This window comes from Balaenoptera acutorostrata, chromosome 6 (genome assembly GCF_949987535.1).
Source record: "Balaenoptera acutorostrata chromosome 6, mBalAcu1.1, whole genome shotgun sequence".
Taxonomy (NCBI): Eukaryota; Metazoa; Chordata; class Mammalia; order Artiodactyla; family Balaenopteridae; genus Balaenoptera; species Balaenoptera acutorostrata.
Genome location: NC_080069.1, coordinates 8311482 through 8331623, shown reverse-complemented (window position 1 = coordinate 8331623; position 20142 = coordinate 8311482). Strand labels below are relative to the sequence as shown.

Genomic DNA, 20142 nt, shown 5'->3' with positions numbered 1-20142 from the left:
TTAAAATTTGAAAATTCAAGTGCACTAGAGAGAGACCCATAATGAAGATCATGTCGTATGAGAAAAAGTTGAAGAAATGGGGCCTTCTAAGAGTCTGTAAAACAGAAAGACATATTTCATAAAATCATGGATTCTTAATGTTGGAGGAGGCCTTAGAGCTGTTTTTCCAAAACCCTAACGTGCACACGAACCACCTGGAGAGCCCCTTGAAATGCAGACTGTGATTTAGTAGGTCTGGGAGGGGGCTGCTTTCTCCAGGGACCACACTTGGAGGACCAAGCCTCTAGGGTATATCCGTGTTTCTCACCATGACAGCACATGGGGATCACTTGTTTCTCACCTCGATAGCACATGGGGATCACCAGAGAAGCTTAAAAACAAACTTATGCCTGGGCTTCCTGCCGACCCTCCTTCCCCCGCCGACAAGATTCTGATTTATTTGGGAGGTTCCAGAACTCCCCGGTGATTCTAATCTGCAGCCAAGTCTGAGAAACCACTCCCCTAGATCAGCGCTTCTCAACTTTAGCACAGATCATCATCACCTGGAGGGCTTGTTAAAACACAGCTCACAGGGCCCCAACGCAGAGATTCTGACTCAGCAGGTCTGGGGTGCAGCCTCAAATCTGCATTTCCAACAAGCTCCTAGGTGATGCTGACTGCTGGTCCGGTGGCCTTGGAGGTCATCTAATCTCACAGCGATGTTTCCCATGTGGGAAACCAAGATGAAATGACCCTCTCAAGGTTTCTTTGTACCGTATCTCCCGACGCCGGTCCGGAGCTATTTCCCCTGCCAATCCTTCCAGCTTTCCCTTCGGCGTCCCGCATTCCTCCTCAAGTCCACTGCTGAGCCGCTAAACGCCGGCACGGACCGGTGCTCTGGGGCTCCGGGGGGGCCGGGCCCCTTATGTTGGGAGGCCCTTGAGCTGTCCCCACCTGGAGAGTCCCACGCGAAGACCTGCGGGTTGGCTCTGCCGCCGCCGGGGACGCCGCACGCTGGACTCGAACGCCTCCCTCTCCTTCCGCGAGCTCTCCGGAAGATGGGTCGGGGGCGGAGCCCGCGTGAGGGGCGCGCGCCGCCAGGAACACTACGGAGACCCTCGGGGATGGTTACCATGGCAACCGGCGCCCTCCCACGTGGTGATCCGACGTCCACGCCAGGGCGGCCCGGACCGAAGAAGGGGATTGGTGCGCCGGGGGGCGGGTTTGCGCGCAGAGAGGATAAAGGCGCCGCGCGCGGCGAGCTCTAGTTGCTGTTCCGCGCTTCCGGACTTCGTTCCACGTGCAGCTGCCTCTCCAGCTCCGGCGTCGCGGCAGCGCAGCATCTCTGGGCGGCTTCGTCGGAAGGTCAGTGCGGAGGCGGCCGGATGCTTCCCCGGCGGCTGACCCCGGGAGCTGAGCCTCTTCAGAACCGAGGCTGACGGTGCAGTTCCCCTTGATCACTCGGTCCCGCTGGCCCGATCGGTGTGACGCGGCGCGGGGCTGGAGACTCAGCGCTCCCGGGCGCGAGTGGGGGTCCCCAGCAGTCGCCGCGGAGCTGGGAGGCTGGGGGAGGGGCGGGGCACTGCTGGGGTCGCCAGGCGCGGCTCCCGACCCTTCGTACTTTTCGGAAGGGCACACCCTGCCAGGGAATAGGGGCGGGAGCGGCTGTTCTCATAAAACCGGTTTATCCAGCCGTGCTGGGAGGCGGAAGCCGGAGACCCGCGTGCGGCCCAAGTCCCCGCGTCTTCTTGGGTTCCCTCTCCCGGGCCGGCGCGCGTAGGAGGGAGTATGGGGGCGCCCGCTCCGCGAAGACAGATCTCCCTCTAAAACCCTCTGTAGCTCACGCTGAGAGCTCCGGAATTTTTTCCCCCGACCCTTTCTGGCTTTCGGATCAACCCCACATTAAAGTCTGGACTTTACCAGCTGGTTGATGGAGTCTTTACACTGACTGAGCAGTTTGCTAAGTGCTTTTCTAAATTCCTTTTATTAAATCCTCCCAACAGTCTAACGTGGTGGTCCGATCATTTTCCCCTTTCTAAGGATGGGGAAACTTGAGGTTTGGCAAGGTAGTGTGCGCAGGCTCGCACGGCGAGGGAGGGCCGTGTCTGGCCTTGAACGCCCTCGGCTCGTGGGTGCTCTCCTCCTGGGGAGCGGCGAGGAGGAGGAGCCGAGCTGTAGGGGAGGAGGGGCGGCGGGGAAGGTGCCCCCTGCGCCACCACGAGGATGTTTCCTCTTTGTCCTCTCTCTTAGGTACCTGATGTTATCTCTTCTCTTGAGGGAGAAGAGTGGGGGTGATGGAAGGAGGGTTTGAGACTCAACGGACTTGGTTTGCAACCCCTCCTTTTGGTAGTTAGTATCTGCCTGACCTTGGGCGGGTCAAAATTCATTCAGCAAAATGGAGAAAAGATTCCAGCTTCAGAGTTACTCTGAGGCTTAAATAAGAGTTCAGGAAAGCAGGTGCTTCGTCAGCGCTCAGTAGTTGAGGTGCCTGATTTTTCCTTGGGTCATTACTATGAAGAGGACACGTTTGCTTTTATGATTTAATGAACTGGAGGATGTAAAGCGGAGACTGCCTTGCAAATGTGTCTTACAAGTGTTATTAGCCCCCGGGGCCAGGAAGTTGTCAACTGGGCAGTGGCTGACCTTTGGTGAAAGCAGTTCCACTGGGTGCAGAGCAAGAGGCCCCACTTGGAGGGGCAGAGAACTCTCTGGAGATCCTTGAGATGGGAAGGAAAGGTAAAGCCTGGAGGAGAATAATAGGTTTCAGCAGGTTTATAAGCAGAGGGAAAAGAACCATTTAGGGGGTTCAGTGAGACAAGGGCTGGGGAGTTTGGATGGGACGGGGGTTTGATGGGTCTCTGGGGTGGCGCTGGTCTCCACTGGGCGAATTTTCTAGCTCCTCAGTAGTATATGTATGCACTGACCATTTCTTGGGGCTGGATTTTTTTAAAAATTTAAGTTGTGGCTTCAATTACATAACATAAAATTTACCATGTTAACCATTTTTAAGAGTACAGTTCAGTACTGTCAGGTATATTCACAGTGGATCTCTAGAATTTTTTTATCCTGCAAAACTGAAGCTATGCCTGTTAATTAAATACTCGTATCCCCACCCCCTTTCTCCCACCCCTTGGTAACTACCTTTCTACTTCCTGTTTTTATGATTTTTTTAATTATTTTAGATAACTGGTATAACTCATATGAATGGAATCATACTGTATTTGGCCTTTTTTTAAATATAAATTATTTATTTATTATTTATTTTTGGACGCACTGGGTCTTTGTTGCTGCGTGCGGCTTTCGGTAAGTGGGGGCTACTCTTCGTTGCGGTGCGCGGGCTTCTCATTGCGGTGGCTTCTCTTGCTGCAGAGCACGGGCTCTAGGTGCATGGACTCAGTAGTTGTGGCTTGCGGGCTCTAGAGCGCAAGCTCAGTAGTTGTGGTGCATGGGCTTAGTTGCTCCGCGGCATGTGGGATCTTCCCGGACCAGGGGTCGAACCCGCGTCCCCCGCACTAGCAGGTGGATTCTTAACCACGGTGCCACCAGGGAAGCCCGCATTTGGCCTTTTGTGACCAGTTCATTTCACTCAGCATAATGTCCTCCAGGTTCATCCATGTTGTTGCATGTGACGGGTTCTCCTATTTCAAGTCTGAATAATATTCCATTGTATGTATATACCACATTTTCTTTATCCATTCATCTGTTGGAGGCTGGATGCTTTTAGCTTCATGCTTAATGTGCTGGAGACATTACTTAATACATCTTTATTTACTGTCTCCGTGGCTAAGGATGATTAGAGCTAGACATTTGGGGAAAACACAGGACAGCAAGAATATTAAGGGAAATTGATGGTGCATTCTCAGGGAAAAGGCCTATTTCGTTGGTTTTCAATATTTCAAATTGGAGTTTCTTTTAATATTTCTGAAATAGAATTATCTGTCTTCAGAGCAATCACAATTGAATTAAGGTTTTTTTCCCCAAGAAACAGAAGTAATGTTTTCTGACAACAGGGGACATTCTGTTTACTGTGGTGTAGACAAACCCCTGATATTTCTTGGTTTCTTCTTCCTGCCTACCTGTTTGACATGGTGTTTGAGTTCTGACATGCATCAGGCACTGCTAGGAACTGCTCAGTGGGACTCACAGCTCCATGGGAAAGGCAGCCATACTGGCTCCTGGCATCTGAAGCCAACATGTCCAAAAACAAGCTCGTTTGTCTTCTTACCTGACCTGCTCCTCCAGAAAGCCCATGCTTGCAGCAGCACAACTTGGAAGCCTGTGTTATTCTCCTCCATTCCTTCACAAGTTGCCCCACATCCGAGCAATCAAGGCCAGCTGGGCTCTGAGTCTGTATCTCTATCACCCCGCTGTCTTCCTGATGCCACTGCTTTCTTAGAGTTCTGCTGTGGTCAGTGCAGAAAGGGTAAATGCCGAGAGATGGGAAGAGTCATGTAAGAGAGGCTTGGGCTGGGGAGACGCTCCATTATTTAAGGAGGAATGTGTGTTGGCCTGTTTCTTTTTCATCCCTTGGAGTTAAAGTAAGCAAGGTGCTTAGGGGAGAAGGTCTATGGACTCTCATCTGATCTTCAGTCATCTTTGACGGTTCCCCTGTATAAGTTTAATAACTAGCTTGGCAAAGCAAGTTTTACTTTAGAACGGCTGTTCTCAAGTGTGATCTGGGGAGCCCTGGGGTTCCCTGAGACCTCTGTAGGGTCCATGAGGTCAAGGCTATTTTTTAAAAAATACTAAGAGACTGTCTGCCTTTTTCATTCTTCCTCTCTCAGGTGTATGGTGGAGTTTTCTAGAGGCCAAATGGCTTGTGATGAGCTTTTCCTCTGATGGCTAATGAGATGTGTGCTTGTGTACTCTCGTGTTTCTAGAATCTTCTAAGGATAGTAGGCTTAGAATATAAATATGTGCATTTTCAGAGATGAACTCTGTTTGTTCTTAGTACTTATTTGCATTCTTACTATCTACCTACAGTTATATCTGCTATCATCTCTGGGGCCTGTTTTCTTTTAATAAGTCATAACTTTGAAATCCCTAAATTGAGTCTTGTGGGTATATGGAAAAAGAACAAAAAGTTTATACTCTTGATTTTAAAACTTTTCTAAAATTTTAAATGGTATAAAAATTCTTTTGAACTTAATATTTTATTCTAACATAAAAGGATATTAATTTATATATTTTTTATATTTAGGATAGATCAATGGTTTAAAAAGGGGGATATTAGAGGACTCGATTTTTTTCAACTCAAAGCTGTACCATATGTATAAATGCTGAAGAAAAAATGAAACGACGACATAACAGAGTTCTCTGACTCATGGAAAGAGGAATTTACTCCAAATAAATGTGCAGAACTAAATACTACATGAAAATATGAAGGCTTTCGTCAAGTTTTACAGAGGTCAGAAATTTACCTTATGTGTCTGATGCCACAGAACTTTTTGAATAGTATTTTGGTCACAATAGCATTATTCTTAGACCAACCATTCATCATCTAAAGAAAAACAAAACGAATGAATTAAATGTAGGTATGATGAGCTCTTTAAAAGCCAAAAATTATTTGTTACAGCTTTCCAAACTAGAAAAGAAAAAGCTAATAAGATAGGTTATCAAATTGCAGTGGCTGGAGAAACACACAATAAAGCCTTGTCTGGATGAAAAAGCATTGAAAGAAATAATAGCACCGCCACTTTCTAATAATACAGTAACTTGTCAAATTAAAGATTTAGCTGCAAACATGAAGACTAGTTTGGTATCTTGACAGAGAAGTGTATTTTTACCTTACAAATGGAAGAATTTGTAGTCTTGGCTGGACTTGCCCTTTTGTTTGTATTTATCTGGTATCAGTGCCAAACCAATTATCAAAGAGTATCTTTTTGGTGAACGTTTGACAGCACACACAAATAGTGCCAAAGTATTCGGCGTGGAATAACTGTTTTGAATTGCATGGTTTATTCCGGAACAGCTGTGTTGAATTTGCACTGACGGTGCACAAGGCACACCTGCTGAAGGTACTGGCGCCTTTGCGGGAATCAAGGCAGTGGTACCACGTGGTACTAGAAGTCATGGTGTCCTTCACGGCCATGTGCTTTCAGTGAAAAGTAAAATAAAACAATGGAAAGCTTTACCTAAGAATGCCCTTTATGAAGCAGTAAAAATGACTGATTTTATTAAATCTTGACCCTAGAGACATCTCTTTAGCGTGTCATGTGGTAAGTGGATGTACTTGTTCCATATTGAAATATGATGGTTGTCTTGAGATAAAGCATTTTGTGTGATTGAACTGGTCCCTGTTTTTCATAGAGAACCATTTTTGCTTGAAAGAATGACTGACAAACGATGGTTATTCATACCTGGATAATCGGCATACATTTTCTAAAAAAAATGAACCAAGCGAGCCTGCCAAGGTATTTGTTGCAAGTTAAGTTGTATCCACTACCGTGAATTTGACAGCTTCCCAATACTTAGGAATTTTTTGATGAGATCAGTGATATCAAACAGTATGACTTTTGGGTATTGTACAGTGAAGTGTGTTAACAGTTGGAAGCTCTGCATAACTCACTGAACCAATATTTTCCAAAAAAATGTATGAAATTACAAAACCATGCAGGAGTAAAAGATGTGTTCAAGGGACTTCCCTGGCGGACCAGTGGTTACGACTTTGCCTTCCAGTGCAGGGGTTGCAGGTTCAATCCCTGGTCCGGGAGCTAAGATTCCTGCATGCCTTGCAGCCAAAAAACCAAAACATAAAGCAGAAGCAATATTGTAACAAATTCAATAAAGACTTTAAAAATGGTCCACATCAAAAAAATCTTTAAAAAAAAATGTGTTCAAAGCATTAGATATACCAGTGGGTTTTAATGTAGCAGGTACAAAAGTTCACTGATAATGGCTTCAGATTCTACATTGCAACTAACCTTGAAGAAACTACCATGTGTTGAGTTTTGGATATCCAAGGTGAGTATCCAGAATTATCTGAAAAGGCTTTTAAAATACAGCTTCCTTTCCCCACTGCTTTGCTTTGAGTCTGGATTTTCTTCATTTACTTCCATCAAAGCAGCAGACAGATTGAGTTAGAAGCAGATGTGAGAATCCAACTGTTTTCTATGAAGGAACACATCAAAGAGACAAGTAAAATGTAAAACAATGCCACTCAGTACATTTTTTGTTTTGGAAAATACAGTTGTTTTCATAAAATATGTTTATTTTAACACGTTTATTGGTGAACGTGAACTCATTCATAGGTTAAATGTTTCTCAGTTTTGCTCTCTACTACAGCAAACAGTGTTAGATAGACCCCACTTGAACAAAAGCTCTCTGTAGTCCCCAATTTTTAAGAGTGTAAAAGAGTCCAGAGACCAGAAAATTTGAGAGCTGCTGCCTTAAAAGTATTAAATTGAGTTTGGCAGTGGCAAGATAATAATCTTGACTTGAGAAAGCTACATGGGGTAGATGGTTGGAGGGTTTTTTGGTTTTGTTTTTAATGTACATGCATTGTTAATCAAAGCAATCGCATTATAGGGACAGTAGAGCTGCTCGACGGTTAAGAACTGGATTCCCTGAGAGGGATGGTGCTTGCCATGGTTAAATGCCATAATTCAGAAAGGCATTCACAGGCCTCTGGCCTGTCGTGAGCATCAGGTGTTAGCTCGTAATAGTTGTGGAATAAGAACCAACTCAAGCATGAATTGTCCACATTGTTAAACTAAAATACTTTATATTCAATGAAGAATTTGTGCCTCCTTCATGCTTTCCCCTTCTGGGGAAAGAGAAGATGAACTGAGTTGTACGTGTTTCACATCCCTGTTTCACGTCTTCAGGGTTTACCTTTTCCCAGACTCCAGTGTCTTCAACCTTTAAAAGAAAAAAAGAACCCCAAACTTCTTCACCTGTGGCCGTCACTCCTTTGCTTTTGGGAACTGAGAATTGTCTTTGAGTTTCAGATGTTCTGGTAAATCTGGCTGCTTCTTGGCTTCCTCGCCGTCCTCTTGAACTTGCTGAAATAAGTGACGTTAAGAATCAAAGTTCTTACCTGGTCTCGGGTGTCAGCAGTGGCTGCAAAGATGGTTTGAAGGGATGATGGAAGAAAAGCTTGGGTCTCTCCTCTAGTGACCTCCCTTCCAATCCTGAGGTGGGCCATCAGAAGGCTGTCTTCTGCCTGTTTGGGAAAGTTAGCTGGGATGCAGGGCCTCAGGACCTTGGCGGGGCTGCGTCTCAGGCTGGGGACCTGATGGGCCAAGCCGCTGACCCGACAGAAGCCATCGGGGCTCTGCCCGCCTTATTTCGGTGTCCTAAAGAACAAGACCTCTGTGGCTCACAAAAGGGTGTTCCAGCATAGGGTTTCAGCAGATTGTATGGCCCTTTTGTTTTCTATAATCTGGATTTTAGGGATTGCAGGAAAGCTTCTGATACCTCTGGCGGTTTTAACTTAGAATTACTGTTACCTGCTCAAGGCACTGGGTTGAGTGTGATGCCAGGCTAAGTTCAGATCCTAAATGGGAAATGTCTCCAAGTGTGGTTTACTTTTTCTTGTTTTACGATGCAAAATATAAGATGGTTGAGATCTGGCCACTTCTTTGTGAGGGGGTTGGGCACTGGGGTCGCTCTGAACGCTCATCCGCCAGGGCTGTTGCAAATCTGACAGCTGCCGGAGGTGGAGGCCACGGGACGGTGTGCAGAGTGCAAAGGCCTGACCTTTGGGGGCAGGAAGGTCGCTGTTAGAACTGAGCAGCTCTGATCTGCTCTTGTGACATGCTTGTCTGGGTAAAGCTGACGAGGAAGGGGAGCTGGACTGCAATAAAATATACATGATCTGGGCACAGAGGAGAAAATGGCTTTTCTAAATGGTCCTTCCTAAAGAGTTGGCAGTGAAACAGAAATTAGTCACAGCTTAACTCAGTATTGCCGGGGGCCTTTTTACCTTAACTATCTGCTTTTCTAGTCTGGTTCATCCTAAAGATAACATCTGAGTTAGCGCGAGAGTCACAGGGCTCTGTGTTATTTAATCGGGGACCTGTTCGCACCTCGATGGTACGCGCACAGATGATCACAGTGGTGAAGATCTGAGGCCTTTGCCAGGATCCATGATGTTCCTGGCGTGGACGGCTCTGTGCGCGGTAACCTCCGCGGTGACTTTAGATCCCAGTTGATGTCAGCGCCGTGCGGCTCCAGTTCTAAATCGCGGCCAGTCTTTGTTTGCCTGCACTTTGCACCAGTGACGTTTATCCCCTTTTCACAGGGCTGGGCTCACGGCCGGCTCTTGACTGGCTCCCTGTCTGCGCAATCAGCAGTCTCTTTAGTTCGATTCATGAATCCAGAACATGGCTTTGCTCGTGAGCTGGCGATCGTAGTGTTAGTTGTGGTTAAAGGGTTTGTGTTTTGAGGGGTCGGGAGGGTAAGCAGTTACATACTGAACTCTGCGTCTTTTGTTTGTTTTTTTAAATCTTATTGACATATAGTTGATTTACAATGTTGTGTTAATTTCTGCTCTACAGCAAAGTGACTCAGTTATACAGATATATATATTCTTTTTCATATTCTTTTCCATTGTGATTTGTCACAGGATATTGAATATAGTTCCCCGTGCTCTACAGTAGGACCTTGTTGTTTATCCATCCTATATATAATAGTTTGCCTCTGCTAATCCCAAACTCCCAATCCTTCCCTCCCCTACCCCCCACCCCCCTTGGCAACTGTTGATACAAGTCTGTTCTCTATACCTGTGAGTCTATTTTGTTTCGTAGATATGTTGATTAGTATCGTATTTTAGATTCCACATATAAATGATATGTGGTATTTGTCTTTGTCTAGCTTACTTCGCTTAGTATGATCATCTCTAGGTCCATCCATGTTGCTGCAAATGGCATTATTCATTCTTTTTGATGGTTGAGTAATATTCCGGGGTGTGTGTGTGTGTGTACACACACCACATCTTCTTTATCCATATTCATCTGTTGATGGACTCTTAGGTTCCATGTCTTGGCTAGTATAAATAGTGCTGCAGTGAACATTGGGGTGCATGTATCTTTTCTCAACTCTGCTCCTTTTGTGTTACAGTGTCTGCAGAGATCATGCCGGTCGTTTGGATGCTGCAGCGGGTTGCCAGCCGGCTGCTGCAGAGACCGGCCTGTGGCTGCCAGGCTCCTGTCCTGCCCAGCCGGTTTCTGGGCACCTCCCCTCAGCAGATTCCAGCGGATGCCAACTTCCACTCTACCTCGTTCTCTGAAGCAGACCAACCACGCGTCTTAATTACAGGTTGGGTTTTTTTCTTTTTTCCACATTTGTGGCTGTGTTATTTTCTTTGTGTGGCCGTGTATTTGTTTTTGGAATGTCACCAGGTAACATGCCGCCAGGTAACACTTATTAATCAGAAACTCCCTTTTCCACTCCTGGCTCCCTCCGAAATAGCACAAGTCCCCCTGTCCTTATTTTGTCGCTGTTGCCAGGGCTTGGTTTCCCTGCCCAAATCTTTTATTGTCTGAAGGGGGAGGACCTGGGCACCTGAAGAGGACCAAAAAGCGGCTGTGGGACTCAGTTCCCCTTTCCTGCTAGGAATGGCCTGGGAGCCGAGGTGTGTGGATAGAACGTGGCCTCTGGAATCAGGCGCATCTTTCCTTGGCCAAGCTCCTCAGGCCAGGCAGTGCCTGCACATTTCTATGGAGGAGATAGCCAGGGCCTGCCCAGGGCCCGAGGAACTCCTCACCATCACCTCGTGACACTTGCATCTCATTGTCCACAGACTGGCTTGCTGACCCCTCTCCCCTCGTATCCACGCAACACCTGGTTCTGTATCTGCTCACTACAAACTTGGCCGTCTGTCCGCAAGTCCTTCCACCTGACTCAAGCCCACCTCTGATTTGACTGACATGTTTTATTGTCCTCCGTTTGCCAAAGTTTCATCCCTTGGCTTCACGTCCTTATCCTTCTTACATTCCTCAGTGTGTGTGTGTTTCTTTCACTGGCACCTCCTCCTCCTCTCCTGCTGTAAATGGGTTTCAAGTGAGGCCGGTTCCCTCTGCACTTCCTCCCTGACTCTCCCAGCTTCTTGTCTGTGTGTTGTTTGATTCCCTCCTCCCTGCACCAACAAAGCATCTTCCAGGGCCCAGTGTTACTGTCAGTGGGCTGTTTTCAGTCCCATCTTAACACATGTTTACAGGAAATTCCACTGTCCATATCTTCCTGCCTCTTACTTTCTCCCAAATGGAATTTAGGGTTGTATTCCCCTAAATGTGCTCCCAGACCCCTAGCTCTCCCATTTCCATCAGTGGCATCTGTAAGCGTCCAAATTAAGATGCTGTAATACTCATCTTTAATGTTCTTAGCAGCTCCTTGCCCGTCCAGATATCTGCCCCTTTTTTCAGGTGACTTCTTGGTTTGTCCCTTCTTTCTTTCTCCCTTCCTGTTCCTCTCCAGGTCTAATGGAAGGAGGGTGCTCTGGATAATCCCAGCAGAGGTTGACATCAAACTATTATATCTAGCTTTGAGTGTTCTGGTACCCGTAGCAGATAATTTTCACAGCCCATCAAATAACAAAGGCAAAGCTGGTAGTGACTTCCTGACCAGGAGGTGGTCCTGCTCTTCTGTGATTGTTCTCTTACCTGTTCCCTGGCTTTCCCTCAGCCACTCTGTGCTGGAGAGCACTTTTGTCTCTGAAACTGATCTTACCTGTACTGATTCTGTCCTAGCTCCGAGAAGGTAATTCAGTTCTATCAGGCCAACCTGGGGCTTTACCTAGTTAGCTAAGAGTGCCAGTAGAGTTTTATTCTATTATTACATGCTGGGAATAATTGAATTGGTTAGATTTAGATTAAAGATTCACTTTTTTCTTCTTTATCCAGGGGGTCTTGGCCAGCTTGGAGTGGGGCTTGCTAGCTTTTTGAGGTAAGAGCTCGCAAAGTTTAAATTTAAATTCTGAGTTTTTCGGGGCTTGTCTTTGGCCCCATTTAACCATTGAATCTTTTCTCTCCCCTCTTGCTTCTGACCACTTTAAGATATCGTATGTAAATGACCGTTTGGAATGCATTTCCTTGTGCCTCTTCATATCACAGACATTGTTTCAGGTCCGCAACTCAGCATCCCCCAAGCTGGTCCTTCACCCTCTGCCTTTCCTAGGTTAGGCAAAGTAAGACCTGCCTCCCAGTAAATCACTTGGTTTTCAGGTATTTGGGGGCAGAGGGAAGTATTGTATGTGTAGAAACTGAAAAGGAACAGTGTGGGATTTGGAGAGTGGGATAAAAGGATAAGAGGAGAGAAGAACGGGGAGGGAAAGGGAGAAACTCAGGGGCACTGGGAAGAAATTGGTGACAGATACCGGGATGATAATGGGCTGAGGTAGAAGCAGGAGGTGCAGCCCTGAGTGACTGCAACTGCAGGGCTGTGAGTTGAGGACGAAGAGGGAAGAAAGGTGTGGAGAGGAGGGATTTGGAGGCTGACGGGACATGACAGTTCCTGTTGGAAAGACTGTTTTCATAGGACCTGTTATATCCTCAGTGTACCAACTCGCATGTTTGATTTTCCCTTTAGGAAACGATTTGGGAAGGACAACGTGATTCTGTCTGACATTCGGAAGCCCCCTGAGCACGTCTTCCTTAGTGGTAAGAGGCCCACAGAGTGGGTAGAGAGGCAGCTCCCAGAATCGGTGTCACCGCTCATAACCAGGCTTGTGAATTGAAGAAGGAGGAGTATTTGAGGCACACGTGTGCCACTTAAAAATGTTTCATGGTTTTGTCCTCTTTAGTTCTGTAAAACGCCTACGGTACAGCTACTGCTTGTTCAAGGGATCCAAGGACAGGAGAGTTCTTCAGACCTTGACATGAAGTTGTGGAATAGTATCTTTGGATATTATTTGGAGCAGTATCTGTGGAATAAAACGGATTCCTATCTTTCAGCGTTTTTAGTGAACTTAGCTCAGAGAGAAAGCAAATAAAAATCAAGTTCTGAAATGAGGAAAAGGAACTTTAAATTTTGGAGAAATTAATCCTCATATTTCAACGTGGACTTGTTCTTAAACTACTGTGCACACACACAGACCCCAGACTCCTCTAGTCAGGTTGTCTACACCTCAAAGGTGTTTTTTATAATTCTCCTAGTCCTTCCTGGTTCTGTGTCAGCCTTTTGCTGTTTACCATGGGGAAGAGTGGTAATTCGCTGAAAGTGGGGGAAATTGGCACAAAATCGGCTCTACCTCTAGCCTAACCAGGTGTGGCGAACTCTTAATTTATAGTTCTTTTATACCGTGGTGGGTTTTTTGTTTTTGTAAACCCATTTCTCTATTCCTTTAAAATATGCAACTTTTTTTTTTTTTTTTTTTTTTTTTTGGCTGCACCGCGCGGCATGCGGATCTTCCCCAACCAGGGATTGAACCCATGCCCCCTGCACTGGAAGCGCAGAGTCTTAACCACTGGACCACCAGGGAAGTCCTAAACTGTGCAACTTTTAAGCAGGGTGAAATCTCTGTGTGCCTATAGGTTTGGCAACTCAAGCCAGTTGCCTGGTCATTACTCCAGTTCTTAATTTTATTCTGTTTGATACTGGCAAGCTACTTAACCTCTCTATGCCTCAGTTTCCTCATCAACAAAATATCCACCTCGAAGGCTGTGAGAGTTTAAATATACAGAAAGCCCTTAGAACAGCACCCGGCAGGTGTATGTCCTGTATAAGCATTAGCTGCTGTTAGCCGTGGGGTGGCTGGGATTCGTTATTCTCCATAAAGAAAATGCTGGGGAGTGTCCAAGTTGTTGCTACCAGGTCGGTACCAATGGAATTCAAAGTCAGCGGGGGAGAGGAAAAGATCTGTTGAGCTTTCCAAGCCCGGACCTCTTTTACTTCCTGGTTTCACTGCTCCTTGCAGGCCCGTTTATTTATTCCGACATCCTGGATTACAAGAATCTGCGGGAGATCGTGGTGAACAACCGTGTCACCTGGCTATTTCATTACAGCGCCCTCCTCAGTGCAGTGGGAGAGGCAAACGTGTCCCTGGCCAGAGCTGTGAACATCACTGGTGAGTCTCTGGATCTTGCCCCAGGTGACCCGTCTGCCAGATTTCCCAGTTCTTTGGGAAGAGGTTTCCCAGGTTACGACATCTGCTTGTTTCAGGACTGCACAATGTCCTGGACGTTGCCGAGGAGCACGGTCTGCGATTGTTTGTGCCAAGCACCATCGGGGCGTTTGGACCTACTTCTCCGCGGAACCCAACCCCCGACCTCTGTATCCAGAGACCCAGGACTATCTACGGGGTGTCCAAGGTCCACGCGGAGCTCATGGGCGAGGTAAGCATCACTTGGCAAGATGACTCAGTGTTTCCTTTTCTATTTCTGCCTCAGACACCTGCCGGTTCATCCTTGGAGGGGACTCTCTCCCTGCCTTAATCTCTGCCCCCAGAAATGCTCGGGGACTGAGTGTGTTTGCCAAGTGGTCAGTACCGACAGCTCCAGAGGGATCCTCAGTCCTGTGCTAACACAACACTTGGTACACGCCCCTCCAGTGGCACCCCGTCTTTCGTTTGCTGCCCGTCTTATTTGTACGGCACTGTTCTTTCAGGTTCCCGATATTGGTAGTTATCAGAGAGAATTTTAAAATAACCTCAGACATCTTTTTGGTTTTATGTTTTAATACGCTTTGTCTTTATAACTCTATAGCACATTTTAGCCGGTTTCTGAGCCTTCATCTGATGTATCACGGTCACCATCTTTCCCTGTACTCTTCCCAGCGCTGCACTGCAGGACAGGCTTGTGGAGAGTTGTTCAGGACTAGGAGCAGGGTCTCCCTTCCAAAGAAAGGCTGGAAATCCTTGCTGTCGGCTGAGCTGTTATTTACAGTGTTATCTAGTGACATTATCACCAGAATGACGATTCTTTGAAGATAAAAACTTCAGGGTTATTTGTTAAAGAAAAATGAGTGACTCTTAGCAATTCTAGAGACTTCATTTCCTTGAGGAGGATTTATTTTTATTTATTTTTTTCACTTAAAAAATATTTATTTGGCTGCGTGGGATCTTCGTTGCAACGTGCAGGATCTTTTTTTTTTTTTTTTTTTAGTTGCAGCGTGTGGGATCTAGTTCCCTGACCAGGGATTGAACCTGTGCCCCCTGCATTGGGAGCACAGAGTCTTAGCCACTGGACCACCAGGGAAGTTCTAGGAGGATTTTAATATGACTGTATGGGATGAAGTTTCAGGAAAAGGCTGTTATTTCTTTGCATTGCTCTACCTGATTTAAAAGATTCTTTTTAAAGTAAGTTTTCTCTTTTTTGTAGTATTATTATTACCGGTATGGGTTAGATTTCCGATGCCTGAGATATCCTGGAATCATTTCTGCTGACTCCCAACCTGGAGGAGGAACGACTGGTAAGTGTTATTTTCGATTTCTTTTTTTTACGTAAGATAAGCTTTGTAATGGCCAGGCAAAGTGGAGATGGATCTGTTGTCTTTTTAGTCGTATGCTGACCGGAGTTTTTGCATCCTTTCTGGGAAGTGCATCTGAGGAGCTCATTGAACCCTACTGTCTTAAACTCATGCCGATGCTGTAAGTCCAGTGGGATTGGCCACCCACAGTGCCGGAGTCAAACTGACATTCGAGTTTGTTACCCACCATGTAGGAAGACACCAAATGAGAAATCACCTCTTGGGAATTCCCCAGTGGTCCAGTGGTTAGGGCTCGGCGCTTTCACTGCTGTGGGCCTGGGTGTTCAATCCCTGGTCGGGGAACTAAGATCCCACAAGCCCGCCAGAAAAGAAAAGCCTCTTTCTTTGAATATACCTTTGTTTCTTAATACAGAGAGTTCTATTAAAATGGACTCTGCATATTTAGAAAGAACATAAGCATCGCTCCTCCTGCTCTTGTTATTGTGCTTATTACTATTTATCCAAATTGTCTTAGTTTTTTGTTTTTTTTTTTTTAAGTTTAAGCTAACATTTATTTATTTATTTACGGCTGTGTTGGGTCTTCGTTTCTGCGCGAGGGCTTTCTCTAGTTGCGGCAAGCGGGGGCCACTCCTCATCGCGGTGCGCGGGCCTCTCACTATCGCAGCCTCTCCTGTTGCAGAGCACAGGCTCCAGACGTGCAGGCTCAGTAATTGTGGCTCACGGGCCCAGTTGCTCCACGGCATGTGGGATCCTCCCAGACCAGGGCTCAAACCCGTGTCCCCTGCATTAACAGGCAGACTCTCAACCACTGCGCCACCAGGGAAGCCCTGTCTTAGTTTTTATTTCAGAAAAGCTTGCCCCAAAATGAGGGTGGGTTACTGCTCATCTCTAGTGCAGTTGGTTACTTGCCTGTTGAGGAGCCTGTATTATTCATTGGTGAGTGGACCACCAGACCTGGTTAACTTCATTTTTTTCTTTTTTTTTTCACTGAGGAATAGTTAATTTACAATATTATGTAAGTTTCAGGTGTACAACATAGTGATTCACAGTTTTTAAAGGTTGTATTCCATTTATAGTTATAAAATATTGGCTATATTCCCTTGTCTGTACAATATATCCTTGTAGCTTATTTGGTTTATGCATAGTAGTTTGTACCTCTTAATTCCCTACCCCTATCTTACCCCTCCCCACTTCCCTCTCCCTACTGGTAACCACTAGTCTGTTCTCTATGTCTGAGAGTCTGTTTCTTTTTTGTCATATTCACTAGTTTGTTTATTTTTTAGATCCCACATATAAGTGATATCATATATTTGTTTTTCTCTGACTTATTTCACTAAGCAAAATACCTTCCAAGTTCATCCATGTTGTTGCATATGGCAAAATTTCATTCTTTTTTATGAGTGAGTAGTATTCCATTGTGTGTGTGTGTGTGTGTGTGTGTGTGTGTGTGTGTGTGTGTGTGTGTGTATACACATTATATATATATGTGCCACATCTTCTTTAGCCATTCATCTGTCGATGGACACTTAGGTTGCTTCCATGTCTTGGCTATTGTAAATGGTGCTGCAAGGGACGTTGGGCTGCGTGTATCTTTTCAAACTGGTGTTTTCGTTTTCTTCGAATATGTACCCAGGTCATATGGTAGTTCTATTTTTAGTTTTTTGAGGACCCTCCCTACTGTTTCCACACTGTCGTTGTTATCAGTTTGGACTTGAGCATGCGTTATATTCAGTAACTCCCACATTAGAGATCCCTCCCATATGAGGGCTTCTGAGATACAGTGTAAAAGATACTTGACAAAATCCAAGGGGTTTTTTGCTGTAGGTTTGTAGTATTGTCTGAAGCCCGAGAGGGTTGTGCTTCCAGCTTCGTTCTTTTTCCTCGGGGTCGCTTTGGCAATTCTGAGTCTCTTGTGGTTCCGTATAACCTTTAGGATTATTTCTTCTAGTTCTGTGAAAAGCGTCGTGGGTCAATTGATAGGGATCGCATTCAATCTGTAGAGTGCTTTGGGTACTATGTCCGTTTTAACAATACTAATTCTTCCAGTCCAAGAGCATGGGATATCTTCCCATTTCTTTGAATATCTTCAATTAAAATTTGAGGGATTTTAAAAGAGCCTTTGGTTTTGGTTACTTTAAAAAATTTTGCCTTCATGTGGTGCATCTCCAAGTATGCACTAGGAACCCCTGGGAATCCTTGAGACCCTTTCAAGGGGGTCCCGGAGGTCAAAACAATTTTCATATCAGTACTAAGATGTTATTTGCCCTTTTCACTCTCCTTTACAAGTACACCGTGGAGTTTTCCAGAGGCTACATGATGTGTGTAGCACAGTGGACTGAACACAGAAGCAGAGATTCCTGCTGTCGCCCATTAAGACAGTAGAGAGGTTTTCAGAATGTAAACCACGCTGTTCTTCTCACTAAATTTTCTCTTGTTTGGAAAATAGGTTCTTTTTCACATAAAATATTATGCATGTGAATGTGTGGGTTTATTATTGTCATTTTAAAATGCAGAAATATTTTTTTAAATTCTCAGTTGATTTCTGATATAGTAGATGTTGCTACAGCTCACCTTAATAAAACCTCTTTGGGGATCCTCAGTGATTTTTAAGTGCATAAAGAGGTCCTGAGACTAAGACATGTGAGAACCACTGCCTTAAGGCCAGAGGCTCACTCACCATTTTGTTATGAGAAGACCCACAGACCAGATTCTCTTTCAGACTACGCGGTCCAGATTTTCCATGACGCCGTCAAGCATGGCAGGTTTGAGTGCAACCTGGAACCCAGCACGAGGCTCCCGATGATGTACATTGATGACTGCCTCCGGGCCACCCTGGAGGTCATGGAGGCCCCGGCAGAGTCCCTCTCCATGAGGACTTACAATGTCAATGCCATGAGCTTCACCCCCGCGGAGCTGGCCCAGGAGGTTCTCAAGCACGTTCCAGAATTCCAGATCACCTACAACGTGGATCCTGTCCGACAGGCCATAGGTTGGTACACCATTGCAGAACCCCTCAAAGCCAAAATTAAGCTTCAGTCCGCCCCACGAGTCCTTGAGAACGTAAACGGTGGAGGATAAGGAGAGCTCAGCACCTTCCCAAGGGGCCCGACACCTTCTGGAGAAGGAGCTGCTGTTGCACCAGAGCCGGCAGATGCTGCGGTTTTGGGAAATGATGCCTAAAGTGGGTAGACGGGAACCATCCAAATAAACAGCTTGTCGGCACTTCACCATTTGCCAGTTTAAACGTGAAACAAGCAGGTGTGGTATGAGAGCAGCCCTGGGTTCTCAAGGGCTGACTGTGCCCCTGTGTGAGTGCCGTCTGAGCATGCAGTCCCACCTTACAAGTCTGCACGAGACTTTCCTCCGAGGTGACAGACTTCTAATCTAAGAAGGTGACTGTGTGTGTGCCCGTAATAGCTGCTCTGCTCTGCTCAAGGGGGGGATTTCAAATAGGATGTTTCTTTCGTGGATGATAATCCTTTGTTTAAAATGTTCTAGACCTTTTTGCAAATCTAGAGCCTGAATAACTTAAGCTCCTCTTCCATATCTTGTCCTAGCCGATAGTTGGCCAATGAACTTCGATGATAGCAACGCCCGCAAGGACTGGGGGTGGAAGCACGATTTTGACCTCCCGGAGCTGGTGACGACGATGTTGAACTTCCACGGTTCCGAGAGCAGAGTTGCCCAGGCTAACTGAAGGGGCCGGAGGAAGCGCTCGTAAGTCCTGGGCGGCTGTCCAGGGAAAGTCAGAACAACCCCGAGGTTCCGGACCCCGAGGAATCTAGATGATGTGGGGTTGAAGGACTAACTGGACTGAGTTTTCGCAGCTCATATGGAACTGCCAGATGGAGGATTGACTTGGCTTTAGCATTTTCCCAATGCTGTAGGTTTGGTGGCAGGACCTCTGGAGCTTTTGCTGTCTGCCTAAACTTGTCCAAACACACAAATCACAGAATGAAGACTTAAGTCATAATCGTTTTCCATTTCCTTAGTTAAGATGAAGCAACCATTTCCAAGAAGGTAGAAGTATGTGATGTTTGTACTAAATTAAACTTAAATATTGCTCCTAAGACTCCATTATTCTCTTGACTAAGACTGAAGATTACATTTTAAAGACTATCAAAGATAATCTCCCAATTTAAAAGAATTCTTTACTATCCCATCAGAACATAAAAAATGCCTGATGTATTAATCCCATATTCACAACGTTCAAGAGGTTGATTGATTGATTGATTTTTGGCTGTGTTGGGTCTTCGTTGCTGTGTGTGGGCTTTCTCTAGTTGCGGCGAGCGGGGGCTACTCTTCGTTGCGGTGCACAGGCTTCTCCTTGTGGTGGCTTCTCTTGTTGCGGAGCACAGGCTCTAGGTGCACGGGCTTCAGTAGTTGTGGCATGCGGGCTCAGTAGTTGTGGCTCGCAGGCTCTAGAGCGCAGGCTAAGTAGTTGTGGCGCACGGGCTTAGTTGCTCTGTGGCATGTGGGATCTTCCTGGACCATGGCTCAAAACCACTGTGCCAACAGGGAAGCCCCTGTTCAAGAGATTTTTAATGCGTCAAAAATGATCACTTCTAATTTATTTGTCTGTAAGAAGATATACTGGTAGGAAACTAAGAATATCAAGAGATGATCTAGGGGACTTCCCTGGCGGTCCAGTGGTTAGGACTCCATGCTCCCAATGCAGGGGACACAGGTTCGATCCCTGGTCAGGGAACTAAGATCGCATATGCCGCACAGCATGGCCAAAAATAAATAAATAAAATTTTAAAAAAAGAAAAGAAAGAAAAGAGATGATCTAACTAG

At 45.9% G+C, this 20142-nt stretch overlaps 1 protein-coding gene across 1 annotated transcript; it reads left to right on the top strand.

The window, feature by feature from the left end:
* Positions 1-1195: 1195 nt before the first annotated feature.
* On the top strand, positions 1196-19578 carry LOC103001262 (L-threonine 3-dehydrogenase, mitochondrial). Its single transcript, XM_007192686.3, has 9 exons — positions 1196-1344; positions 10042-10239; positions 11823-11865; positions 12508-12578; positions 13835-13984; positions 14080-14252; positions 15237-15327; positions 18065-18334; positions 18903-19578. Exons 2-9 carry the CDS (start codon positions 10056-10058, stop codon positions 19040-19042), a joined length of 1122 nt encoding a protein of 373 aa, XP_007192748.1. The 5' UTR covers positions 1196-1344; positions 10042-10055; the 3' UTR covers positions 19043-19578.
* Positions 19579-20142: the final 564 nt, after the last annotated feature.

Excerpts from the sequence above, each read along its gene's own strand:
- LOC103001262 (XM_007192686.3), top strand. The coding sequence starts at position 10,056 with ATGCCGGTCGTTTGGATGCTGCAGCGGGTTGCCAGCCGGCTGCTGCAG. Across the intron at positions 13,985-14,079 it reads CAGAGCTGTGAACATCACTG|GACTGCACAATGTCCTGGAC; the intron begins GTGAGTCTCTGG and ends TGCTTGTTTCAG. Across the intron at positions 18,335-18,902 it reads TCCTGTCCGACAGGCCATAG|CCGATAGTTGGCCAATGAAC; the intron begins GTTGGTACACCA and ends ATCTTGTCCTAG.